This window comes from Acomys minous, assembly GCF_964271855.1.
Source record: "Acomys minous genome assembly, chromosome: 10".
In the NCBI taxonomy this organism is placed as follows: domain Eukaryota; kingdom Metazoa; phylum Chordata; class Mammalia; order Rodentia; family Muridae; genus Acomys; species Acomys minous.
The window spans coordinates 943,369-957,012 of record NC_140491.1 but is presented as its reverse complement, the minus strand read 5'-3'; the positions used below and the strand labels follow the sequence as shown (position 1 = coordinate 957,012).

The 13,644-nt window shown below is 37.2% G+C and overlaps 1 protein-coding gene across 2 annotated transcripts in view; it reads left to right on the top strand.

Annotated features, from left to right (window-relative positions):
- Nucleotides 1-13,644, top strand: part of GABRB1 (gamma-aminobutyric acid type A receptor subunit beta1) — a 458,545-nt gene that overhangs the window by 352,406 nt on the left and 92,495 nt on the right. For both annotated transcript variants that reach the window (XM_084798648.1, XM_084798647.1), the window contains exon 5: nt 903-985. In XM_084798648.1, coding sequence (XP_084654774.1) covers nt 903-985 — 83 coding nt within the window. The remainder of the gene's footprint in view (nt 1-902; nt 986-13,644) is intronic.

Here is a 13,644-nt window from a genome sequence, read left to right as displayed (position 1 = left end):
AAGCAGTCTACAACAGACATAATGCCATTGATTCCCTTCTGATTTGAGGCTAGGACTACAATTCTATATTCAATAGAAGTAAAAAAAATATTGGAATCTTTGCTTTGTTCCAGACCTTAGACGTAGAGATTTTGATTTCTCTGAATCTGCTGAAATAATCATGTGGGTTTCCTCATGGTACTATGGTATAGTATGTTAACTAACCTTATCTTTGACTTCTCTTTCACTGACTTCAGAATATATCTTAGTGTTAGGTTGTACTGGTTGACTATTTTGTAAACATTTAGACATTAGAATAATTATATTTCGTACTACACCATCTAATTCTTTTAATGGGCTATTAAATTGGTTTAACATGGGAGTTATATTAAATATTCATGAGAAATACTGCCCTAACATTTTCTTTTCTTCTCTATTGCCTTTGAGTGGTTTAGCAGTTGAGGGGTGAATACCTCATAAAGTGTATTCTGGCATGTGCTCATAATTTTTGAAAGAGACTGAGAAGAGTGAGCACCAATTTCTCTTTGAATGCTTGGAAAATTCACCCATGAAGTCATATGACACTGGTTCTTTTTTGTTAATGTGTTGATTACTAATTTAACCTCTAAGTCATTGCTATGTTCAGACTTTTTATTTATTGTGAGGTTGCAGCTTTCTAGGAATTTATCCATTTCTCTCTCTTTGCCTAAGTTATCTACTCTACTACTGTTTAATTGCTTATGGTAGTCTCTTAGGAGATTTTCAATTTTTGGCCACCTAATAAATATGATTTGGGGCTAGGAAGCTTGGAAATCAAATTTCACTCCTTAAAAATTGTAATTTAACCTGTTTGTTGTGTGGTCTCTGTGTGTCCATGAAAGGTTCCTACTTACAGTATGTCTTTCTCTTCTCTCATCCTGTAGGATCACAACCACTGCAGCATGCATGATGGATCTTCGAAGATACCCTCTAGATGAACAAAACTGCACCCTGGAGATTGAAAGTTGTGAGTTACTTGGAAAGGGAATGAGGAAGAGGAATGTTTACTTGACCCAATTAAATTCAACCTTTCTCTGAGTTAATTAGTACTGGGATATCTTTAGCTGCCACCATTTCAAAGGGTTCACAGTTCGTGGCATTTTTCCTAATATTGGAGGTTCAAGGGTGATTTCAGTGACATTATCTCTTTGGCCAATTAAGGAAAGTCTGCTTATTTTAATTCATAAATTTATAAATTCGTGCTTTCTTCATCTTCTCTCATAATCTTCTAGTATCCAAGCTTCATTAGGTGAATTAAAAAAATTTACTCTTCAGTAAACCTGAAGGATTGTAAATGGTCTTTTAGAAAAACACTGTGTTAATGGTGTGTTTTTAACTAATGAAAAATATATAAATGATACTGCAGTAGGCATGTGCTTTAGGGCAGAGGGTTAATATTTTTTCACAGCCATGAGCTGATTTTGGTCTGTAATATAAGATTGTTTTACATTGATTGTTTTCTTAATAACATGAACATTTTAATTACTAAGATCTGACCTGACAAGATACTCTTGTACCATTGTCTCTCAGCCTTCAACCTGCAGGCATTTGAGCCTATTCATTGTGAATAGCAGAAACAGACCATTTATTAGTTTTTGAGAGTCACAAAAATATTCAGGAATTAATTCTATCACTTATTGAAATGTGAAAGATCAGCAGATGTGTATTGTGGGTGTCTAAAATACTTTCTAAAGCTAAATGTCAAGAAGGAAAGAGAAATTTTAAAAACTTCCAGCTGACTTTACAGTATTAATGAAGAATAAATGTGTTTCTCTATTGTGCTATTGGGCAGTTACATCAACTTTCTAGTCTCATTATATAGAAATAAAACTGATCCTATAGAGAGAGCACTAAATTTAGAGCACTGTCATCCTATTACCAATGGAATGAATAAGAAAATTCAGAAATGTTCTTCAACTAATATTTTCATTTTAAATATCATAAAAAATGTAGTAAATGTTAAAAGATATTGTTTGTGAAAGTTTTAATGGTGACTTGATTTACATGCCAAAAATCACCAAATTAGAAACATAAACATGATAATTTATTAATGGCTGATAATAGTTAATAAATAAAACAATTTTTGTTCAGCAAGTAAATTATTACCTTTGAAACTGGAGTAGAAATCGAAGAATAATTGATGGTCTGATGACAGATACAGGTTACCATTCACCTTTGACTATTTGTCCACTGATTTTGTGATTTTCTTAAACTCTGCCTTCTTTTAGAAAGCTTCTGATCTGAAACTGTCTTAAAATTCTAAGACCCTTGACTTTCTTCCTTCAGTTAAAGAGCAACGAATTTTTCAAAGAATTTTAATTAACTATATTAAGAATTACCGGCATATTCTGCCCAAATTCATAGTTCTTACAATGTGTAGTGAGTTTTTCTGCTATGTAGATTGACAATTTTTCTTAAGATAGCAAATTCCTTTATTATTCTAGAAAATATGTAACCTTCCAATCAAATTGATTGTAATGATAATGACCAAAACAATAAATAAGGCAGAAATTGACTATTGCCTAAAGGAATCTATGGAGGCAGGAACATGGTAGAAATTACAAACTAAACAAGAACTTTAGCTCCATTGCCTTCCATGTGTCAAACTAACAACACAGTATCAGGTGACTTCTCCCTAATAAAAACACTGAGACAACATCTGAGAGCTACAGTATTTGGGATTCAGAGACCTAAAACGACCAATACAAGGCTTATGGAGGCATGGGGAGTCATGGCCAGATCTACTCCACCACAGCCCTCTGCAACAGACAGGCGAGGAGGCAGCAGAGGCTCCATGACCAGTGTAACAGCTGCTTTCAGCAGGGCCAGGGATCCTGCATGAAACAAAGGCAGGACAGGTCTAGACATCCCAGTATCATCTCTGCTAAAGGTCAGAGCTGACCCCAGAAGCTGAAGCAGAACTTGGCTTCAGGGTAAAGTGCCAAGAATTTATAACCAAAAGGGAGGATGTCTTGTAGATGCTGCAAACTGAGCAGCCTTCATTCCACTGAAGACACATGCATCTACTCACCCAGAAGTCTCAGTGCTGCGTAGCTCTACAGTGTGTTTAAAACATTTTGTATCTTAACAATTGAGTAAGCGATGTAAAGAAATATAAAATCTTAAGAATAAAACTATCATGTGGTCCAGGAAAATATGCCAAAAATAGGGAGTCCATATTTATTTGCTGGCTTTTGCTTGTTGTACTTTTCTTCTACCTAAATACAAAACAAACCGGTCATCTTTTTATACTTGATAACTCTCCATAAGCAAATTTGTCGTTTTATGAAATAGCCCATTGCTCAATTGACAATGTGTTGGACTACAGCTCAGCTTTAATGGGTTTAATGTCAATTAAATTATAAGAATGATAAAGTAGGTATTGTTCAATACGAGATTGAGCCAAACTTCTTTGTGACCAACCAAGTGGAAACATTGCCTACATTTTAGAATTTACTAGTTTGCATGTGCATCCCATTAAGGCTGGGGAAATGTTTTCCTTGGTTAGGTCCTTTGAGACAAATTAAAGACATTTTCCTTATTTTTAATGCCATCTAATCAACTAAAATTGCAAAGGCCATAAAGCCTTGTTAATCTGAAAATTTACTTGAACTTAGAGCAGAGTAATTGTTTTATAGCCTCAGGATTCCATAAAATGAAGCAATGGCATATAGAAAAATCATTCAAAGAATTTAGTATAAAGAGGGTTTGGAATTGAATCAATAAAGCTATCATATGAAGGTTGTATAGCCACAAGCCTTGAGATACAAATATGTCTTCGGATAAAAATCATGGAGAATTATTTGAATGGCTTTTCCCACTTGCCACATTAAGGAAAATCTTTAATCTCCCCTTTTCCCTTTGAGTGGAGAGTGTCTCCTCTTAGGACATTCAGAGAAGTAGAAATGAATTTCAAGTCTAAAACCTGTGTCCTTGCCCACATACTCTTATTCTTTAATATCCTGAGCAATATCTATGTTTTGGGTTAAGAGACATGAGCAAATGTCTGTTCTTCTCACATAGGGTGCCTATGAGAGACTGAAAAGACAAGTCCACCTGCACCTACCCTGTGGAACTAATAAGTATTTTGGTTTACTTAGTGGGAGTCAAAGGGAGCAGATCAGCAAGAGTCCACACCAGAGTAGATCACAATTCATGACAGTGAATCCTTGGATTTCCCTATGCAACTTGTGGGCAGTTCTGTTGATCTGTCAGTTATTTTGGGCCAGAAGGTTGACGCTGATCCTCCAACTTTGTAGAGTTTTTGGTGACTGTTCAGGCAGCAAATTATCTCTATGAGAGACGGAAGAAACAAGTCCATCCAAGTCCAGGGTAAAGATTCAGTGAGTTTGTTGAGGTTACTTACATGTGAGGAGTAAATTACAAAATCTTTGGTGACACAAAGCCATCACTGAAAGGCCCACCACAGCATTGGGGCACAAAAGCGCTAAAGCTTTCTGTATGACCTTTCTCAAGCAGTACAACTGGTCAGTGCCACATCTCAGCATTCATTAGGGTTTATGTAAACTTTGGAATGGTCCTTGTGAATCTTTTAAGTTTCAAACTTTGCTGATACTTATAAATTCATGTGTTTCCTAAACCTTGTAAATTTTGTTTTCTTTCTGAGTCTTTTTAATTTTTAATTAATTTATTCTTGTTACATCTCAATGGTTATCCCATCCCTTGTATCCTCCCATTCTTCCCTCCCTCCCATTTTCCCCTTATTCCCCTCCCCTATGACTGTTCCTGAGGGAGATTTCCTCCCCCTGTATATGCTCATAGGTTATCAAGTCTCTTCTTGGTAGCCTGCTGTCCTTCCTCTGAGTGCCACCAGGTCTCCCCCTCCAGGGGATGTGGTCAAATGTGAGGCACCAGAGTTCGTGTGAAAGTCATACCCCACTCTCCACTCAACTGTTGAGAATGTTCTGTCCATTGGCTATATCTGGGTAGGGGTTTAAAGTTTACCACCTGTATTGTCCTTGGCTGGTGCCTTATTTGAGCAGGACCCCTGGGCCCAGATCTGCTTAAAGAGTCTCCCTCATGAATGGAATATTTCAATTCAAAGAAGCCCTGGTTCTTTCAAATTGCTCTGGTCTATGTTGTTGTTCTTGTTGCTGCTGCTGCCGGCATTGCTATGTTCTAAATGTTTGCGTCTCCCTTAATTCATATTGGAACCTACTCAGCAGAGTGATACAATGATAAAGTTGGGATAATGACTAGAGCTCTCTTTATAAAGATATTTCCTAGAGAGTTGCCTTGTCCCCTCCACTCACTATATTAGGATACAGCCAGAAATATCATCTATGAAAAAGAAAACAGACCCTTACCAAACACTAAAATCTACCAGTGCCTTCATTTTGGACCTCCCCCAGTACAGAACTTTCAAACCTTTGAAATATTAATCTCTGCTGTTTATACGGGGCATAGTTTGTTTTGCTAACTTTGGCATCTTTCCATCCCCAAAGGACTAAGATGTGAATGTAGCCCTTAGTAGCACTCCTTTGTTCCTAAGTTTATTGATTCTTCAGCTTGCTGATTAGAAAGTAAGAGGAAAGGGATCATTGCATGATTCACTGACCATTCATTAAATCCAAGACTAATTTCTGGTAAGAAATCTGTAGTGATAATGTATCTTACAAGTAACTCCAATACATTTTGTTAAGTTATTTTAATTTTCAAAAATAAAAACAGTTTCAACTTCTCAGATATGTACCTATAATCCAGCATTCCTTCCTTTGTATAATTTCATAGTTGTACCTTAAGACTACTTCAAAAACAATTATAAATGTGTCACCCAAGAGCAAGATAGAAGAAAGCCTAGTACTCTAATGCCTTTAGTGATAGACATCATAAAACCCTGTGATTTTGCCTTATCATAATCCATAAACATCCTACACATCTCCTACATAAACAATCATGAAGTCATCAAGCAATAGTAGAGTTCTCAGTGACACCTGGTTGTTTTCTTAGGGTTATATAATAAAAGCATTGCTTTCATGTACTAAGTTTAATGGACGATCTATGCAATTAATCATATAAAACTACTGCTGTATGTAAATGCATGTCTGTAGCAATGTAGATACAAAATTCCAAGCAATAGTCATGTTTGATTATAAAATAAATTTTATAAAATAGGATTGTTTTCTCACCCATAAAAATGACAAATTAAAATGTGCCCATTAGCTTAGGATACTGTAAAATATAAGAAAATATGAGGCTTGCATAACTGAAGTGCTAAGTTTTATTTATGTAGTGTGACATAATAACACCTGGAAACAAAATAAGACTCAAAGTAATCATGATGTCCAGGCATCAGACCCAAGTAAATCTATAAAAGTATCAAGAATGGCACCTAAATTTTAAAGCCATATTAAGATAACTTAATTCAGAGTGAAGAAGCAAGAAATCTAAGTAGAAAATTTAGAGAGTTGTAACAGCTATTTCTGAATATTTTAAGCATTATGTTACAGGGGACAAAGCATATCTTCAAAAGTGTGTGATTAAAAAAAACAAAAAATAAAAAATGTTAAAGCAAAAAAACCAAAAATAAAAAACGTTAAAGCAGCGCGTGGTGGCACACACCTTTAATCCCAGCACTTGGGAGGCAGAGGCAGGCGGATACCCTGAGTTTGAGGCCAGCCTGGTCCACAAAGCTAGTCCACGACAGCCAGGGCTACACAGAGAAACCCTGCCTTAAAAAAACAAAAAATAAATAAATAAGTGTGTGATAAGTTGGGCTTCCCCAGGAAAATATGCCAGCAGAGGGGGGAGAGGAGCCAAGACAGATATAGAGATGTAGAGATTGATTATAAGAAATTGGGCTGTGCGTGCAAGTCCCAAGAGCTGCAGGATGATCAGCACCCGGAGAAGGAGTGGCAATTCCAATGCTCATGCAAAAACCTACGAATCAACATAGCCAGAGCAGTTCAGCTCCAAAGCCAACTGATGAGAGACCTCGGTAGAGCCAGTGTTTTCAATAGAGGACAAGGCAGAAACACAACCGAAGTCCCAGTTTGAAGGCAGTGAAGATAATGTCAGTGTTTTTCTTCTATTCAAACATTTAGGTAGTTGGAAGAGATCCGGCACACTAGAAATCAGCCTGCTTTCCTCATTCTATCGATTTAGGCAAAGAACCACACAGGAACAGCCAGAAGTCTCTCTGGTCATATATCTTAACTACTGCATGATACAGTCCAGTTCCTGCCTAAAAGCAAGCTAGTAGGATGCCAGTGCAGATGCATTTAATTGGATTCAACTAGCACACCCTGAGTTATGACCACATATGGCTCAAGTAGGGTTCAGGGATTTCAGTAACGCAGATTTAGAATTTAAGAGAAGTCATTTCAAATAAGTAGCAGTGACTCTTCTTGAAATAAAGTCCTGCCTAAGGAAAAAAACTTCTTTTCCCATGGAGACATGTCAATTAAGTGGAAATGGCTACCTTCCGCTAATAATGCAGAAGATATTCCACAGTAGGAGGCCAGTTTGATTTTATAACCTTCAGGGTCTCTTTCAGCCCTCAAACTAGAACCCTTGGAGTTCATTCAATTTCATTATTTCACCAATAAATTACTTTATGCACCTGCCTAAATAATATTAGTGTTGGAGTGGTTCAGATGTATTAAACAAAGTAGAACATGGGGAAAATGTTATGAATACATGAACATACAAATACAAGAAAATATGAAATATGTGATGCTTAAGAGCAAAAGGCTTAGAACCATTCTTAGGTTATTTCTGCCTGCCAAATTATTAATTCTGATCTAAAATAATTTAAAAATAGCCTCTACAATGCATGCTTTCTATTCATGGTTATAAATGCCAAAAAATAAGAAAAGTAAATTGAACTTCATGAATGACGCATGGGCTCCCTTGCTGTATATGCCCATTGTCAAGGAAATTAGCAGCCTTGGAGATTGTCACATTCACTAGACTACTTAATGAAAATGAATATTTCAAATTTATGTTCATAGAAATGTTAATGAATTTTAGTGCCTGTAGCTTTTCTGATGGGCGGGGGGTGGGGGGGCTGAAGAGATGATGAGAAAATTTTCAGGATTAATTTTTTCCTTTATCCAGCCTGCTTCACCCCCCTCCCTTCCTCCTTCTCTCTCTCTCTCCCTCTCCACCTCTCCTTCCCCTTCCTCCTCCTCTACCTCCAAAGTCTCCAATATTTTACAAGTTAAAACCACATTTAGTGGAGAAATAGAGTTCCATTTATAATGATTAGTTTGCAATCAGTTTGACTATAAATAAATTCTGCCTCAGAGCTATTCAGGCTAACCTTATAGACAATTCATTTTCCATACATTGGAAAGTTTCCATGTAGTTGGTAAAAGTATATGTTTAAGTTTCTGGAAGTTTCTTTTCTTTTATTTATTTATTTTCTTTATTTTTTCTGAGACAGGGTTTCTCTGTGTAGCCTTGGCTGTCCTGGACTCACCTTGTAGACCATGCTGGCCTTGAACTCACAGCAATCTGCCAGCCTCTGCTTCCTGAATGCTGGGATTAAAGGCATGTGCCACCACACCAGCTTTCTTTCCTTTTTAATATTAGAAGGGTTAACCATTTTCTATCATCCTAACACAATAAGAGTTCACAATATTATAATAGAAGCGTATAAGAAAACTCATTGTTTTGTATAAATGTTCCAGAAATTAATTAAAGACATACTTTATGATAAAGATCTAATTATCTAGAATTAGAAACATGTGCTAACTCTGGGTTCAATTCGTTTGAGATGAAAAATTGTGATAATACTAATAGATAATATTATTGATTACATACTATGGCCAGGTACCTTACAAAGATACCCCATTGAGTTCTCATTACAAAAAGGGACTCAAAACATCAAAGACAGTGATTTATTGGGTCTCAAACCCACTTTCATAAAAACAAAATGTCTAGTGCAATGGTCCAGTGCTTGTAATCCTACTGCTGAAGATGTAGAGACAGACAGGTCCCTAGGGGTTGCTGGGTAGCCATCCTTGCTTCGTTGATGAGACCTGGGCCAGTGAGATATACTAAAAAGTACATGAGCAGTGCCTAAGAATTGACACCTGAGGTGGTTTGTGCACACACACACACACACACACACACACACACACACACACACACATACACACACACAAACCTCTACATGTTCACATACATACACATGCACATGAAAGTTAACATGTTACTGGATGTCCCTCTATTTTAAATATCTCTGTACAGTAAGCATATTAATGTAAATGTCATAAATGATATATTGATTTATATAATGATACTCTAGGATGGAAAATTGTACTAGAGAGCAAAGCATGGACACTGTGCACTGCAGTGATAACTCTTCATGTAAGGGGAAAAAAGCATTTATACTTAAATAAACATATCGATATAGGCTTTGTGGGCGCATTATATCAAACTGAAATTAAGCATTAATCTATTTATCCCAAACACAGGAATAAGAACATCTGCATCAATTTTCACCAACATCCTACAGTGCTAGCTGAACTAATTCAGTTGTGGATTGTTTAGGAAAGGAGATTGCTCACCGAGCTCTCACAACATAACTGCATTGATTCCAGTTGGACTATATTTCCATTTCTTATATCATGTTCATCTATAATTCTGTAAAGGAAAAAAGAAAAGTATTCACTGAACAAAGCCATGGCTTGCCTGCTGCTACCTTAAAATTCCTAGAGCAAGAAATGAAAATGTGTCTGTTAGCTCCTGGCAGATCATGTCAGGGGTCGCATGTAAACATGGAGATGATTAAAACTCAGACCTGGTTCCATGGGGCTGCCAACAATCCCAGAAGCAGTACTGTGAACACCTTCAAGAAGGTGCTGATGTTAATGGTTCGTAGTCGGCAATTTGAGTTGCAAGGTTCTGCAGGAAGGAAGAAAACCGTTACTGGGGAGCCGAGCTAGCTGTAGGGTCTCACCTGTGCTCTTTAAGCTACCTCTCCAGCCTGTCTGCCACCCACTGTGGTTGACATAATTAGCTGCAAGCCTATGTCACACTGGTTGCTCTGCATTTGATTCAAGAGCATTTAAGTTTTAAATGAACTGAGACGGAAAACTCATTTTCTAGTGACCTCAATAGCTCCCAAACACTAAAATCTGATCAGCTCAGAATCAAAGCACCTTGGGTGTGTGACATCTGTGGCTTACTTCTCATAGAGAGAGGAGTCTCAGAAATGTGGCACATTGTCAGCGCTGTTTTCTCCATTAAAACATATTTATTCAAAATATAATTATATCACTTTCTCCATCCTCCCTCCATCCCCTCCCATGTCTCTTCTTTCTAACATCTGTGCTTCCCCATCACTCCCTCCCAGTGACAGTCTCTTCTTCTTCTTCTTCTTCTTCTTCTTCTTCTTCTTCTTCTTCTTCTTCTTCTTCCTTCTTCCTTCTTCCTTCTTCCTTCTTTGTTTTCTTCTTTCTTCTTCCTCTATGTACATAAATACATCAATATATAAATAAAATTGGCTTAGTCTGTTTAGTGTGGCTGGTGTGATATGATTTCAGGGCTGACCACTTTGTATTGGAGACCTAATTAGTCAACATATCCCTGGGAGGGACTAATTCTCCCTCCCTCTCACCAGCCATCAGTCATCCGTGGTTTGTCTATGGGTGGGGCCCTGAAGGATTTTTGCCCTTCTAAGGAAGCACTTCCATTGATATTGTTGTCCAAATAGACAGCTGTTGGTTACCATCAAAATATGAGTGCCACTGTTGAACCTTTAGAGATATCTTCCTATGTTGATCATAGTTATAGTTTGTTGGTGTCACAGCTGGATAGGACTATTGATGCTTTCCTCTCTTGACAGCCTACATAGAACTTTCTGGTACTGTGAAAGCTTGTGTAGAGGAAGGAGCCTTTCAGTTAGAATCAGAGTCCTGTGTCTGAAGTATGAGGAGACTTCAGCAATAGGGACTTATTTTCAACCTCTGTGAGGCATCCAAGGGCAACAGCAATAATTCATATTGGTTTGGGGAATTGCTTGGAGGTATTCTGGTCAGCATCTTGAATGGAGGTTTCTCGTTACTGGTACTGGAGTTTCTGTTAGATACTCTACAGATCTTTAACCCAAGTAATATAACTTCACGTAAGATGTTTGATTTTGTTTCTGGTGTGTGTGTGTGTGTGTGTTTGTGTGTGTGCATGCGTGCACACGTGCACGTGTGTGGTGTGTGTGTATAAATGTATTTGTAGTATATATTATTTTAGGTAAATGTGAACTGTAATTCCTTGAGGCTTTATCAGACATCTTTAGTGTGAGTCACCCTCCCCTTCCCTCTACTTCTGTAGTCACCTCCCTATTCCCTTCATGCAACCTGTTGCCTGTTGTCCCCTTCTCTATCCCCCTTCTCTGCCATGGTCCCTTTTTCCATTTCCTGTTTCCATGGTTTCTCCAAGTTATATACTCACATCTGAAAATTTGTAGCTAGAAACCAAACCATATTAGAAAATAGTATTAGGTAAATATTTTATTATAGGGCACTTAATTTTAATAAAAAGAAAGGTAGTAAATACTCAATTAGTTTTTACTTTTATTTTATGTTGACAAAGTAGAGGAGTTTTAGTGGAAGGAGGTGAAGGTCAGACCTCAGCTGTGGAGAACTTTTGATTCCATGAATCACTCTGAAGAGGACGTATTTTTTTTCAGCTTTTATCAGAACCATTCTTGATGAGAATCTCGGTGGAGAATTCTGAAAGTGACATCCTTTTTGATGATTCAGAGTCATAACTGCAAACACTTCTCATGATGTGCTAAGGCTCTTGTTCCAGGTGAAGCAAAGGCAGATGAAAGCAATTTATTCTCTGACCCTTGATCTAGCCTTGAGATACACGTGTGTTCCTGATGGCAGATGAGGGCCCCATTTGGTATAATTACTAAACCGAAAGAAAAACTAAAGTCAGTCTCTGGTTGGTGATGCACATTTTCACAACTTGGAATGAAGATGATTTTAATTCTCATTTTAAGCAATATAATCTCTTCACTAAAGTATAACAATTGCTCTCTGATGAACGATCAGTTTCAAAGTCCTAGCCAACATCCAGACTCTGATACCCACATCTTAACACCTTCGTATGCCTTGATTGCAATGGGGATGGGCATCACCTATGTCCACTTGGCATCTACTTGTTGAATCTGAAGTTCCACTTCCCTGTACTTATGGCTATGAATAGAAGTTCTCTCTTCCTCACAAGATTTGTACAGGCAAAATGTGCCAAAAAAATAGTTCTTTTAAAGGGAAAGTATGTTACATAGTTCTCTCATTTTTGGTTGCCTATATTAGGAAGTGCCTCTACCCAATACAGGAAATGCAATATGATGTTCTTCCTCTTATCCTTCATGATTCCTTACAATCAACTTTTTGTTATTAGTGTAATAAAAGAATCAAGTGTGAATATGCTAAATTTTCAGTTCGGTGATGATTATTAAAGTTCCAATAGAGTTAGTTTCCATGCCCAAGTTGCAGAAAATTTAAAAGAAGCACTTTCTGTAACAGATAATATACCACAATGATCCTCTGCTTAAAGATGTGTTTTGAAGAGTCTCTCATGCATAGAAATATTTTCAAAATCAGGGAAGTCAGGGAAGGGAGCTGATAGATTTGATATTGTTAATATTTGAATATTAACAATAATAATAGAAGTATGCTATTAGTATGACTAGAAGTGATAAATCTAAGTAGCAAATCTGAAGATAAAACTGAGATAGGATCCCTTGGATATTATTCCCAAGTGCAAAATCCAGTCTATGAAAAGAGCAATTCATAGGTAGATTATGTTGTATGTTAAATATGTCCAGAAGCATGGATGCAGAAAACTCAAATATAACAGAAATGAGACAAGCCACCAGTTCTGACATACACATCACCCAAAAGGAATTCATGTGTGGCCTTTTATGAGTAGGTTCTGCACACATTCAAAATATTACAAAGAGGTCTATGAGTCAGTGTCAAAGAAAATACCATCACCTGCAGAAAAAAAATATAGGTAGAAACCAATCAGTTTCAACATTATAAGTTAATGTTGTCTGTAATACATTTAAGTCTTATCAAGTTTATAATTTCAAGGCTAAAGTTCAGACAAGACGTCTGATCGGGAAACATGAATTTATCCAGACCAGTAAAAGGACTAGGCTGAGAGGGTGTGTCCTTATAAGCATATTGAGGACACTAAATGTCATCCCTTGGTATGTTCCTGTTTTTCTTTGGCCTTGTTTATTTACATGATGTCAGGTTTGGAGAAAGTCAAACTTAGATTTATCTGAATTTGGATTTTCCATGCTTCAAGGAAAAGAAGTCAGGGAAGGGAGCTGAAACTATGTATAGGAGGATGCCTCTAAGACAGTCCAGGAACCAGCTGCAGTGGTGTCCAGTGAGGTGAGTGTGAAGGCATTACAGAGGCTAAACATGCAAAAAAGAATATACCTCAGACTGGGAGAAATCAACAAGATGACATGAAATATAAATTCAGGAGGTCTTAAAAAGGAGAGAGGAAGAAGTCTAGAAAGAACGATGAGAAGCATGTCACTTAATGAAAGTCTCAGGCTCAATACCAGAGGTACAATGGTAAAATCAGCTTGTTTGTGAGAGCCCGTTCAGAGAGCAAGAATTTGACAAGAGC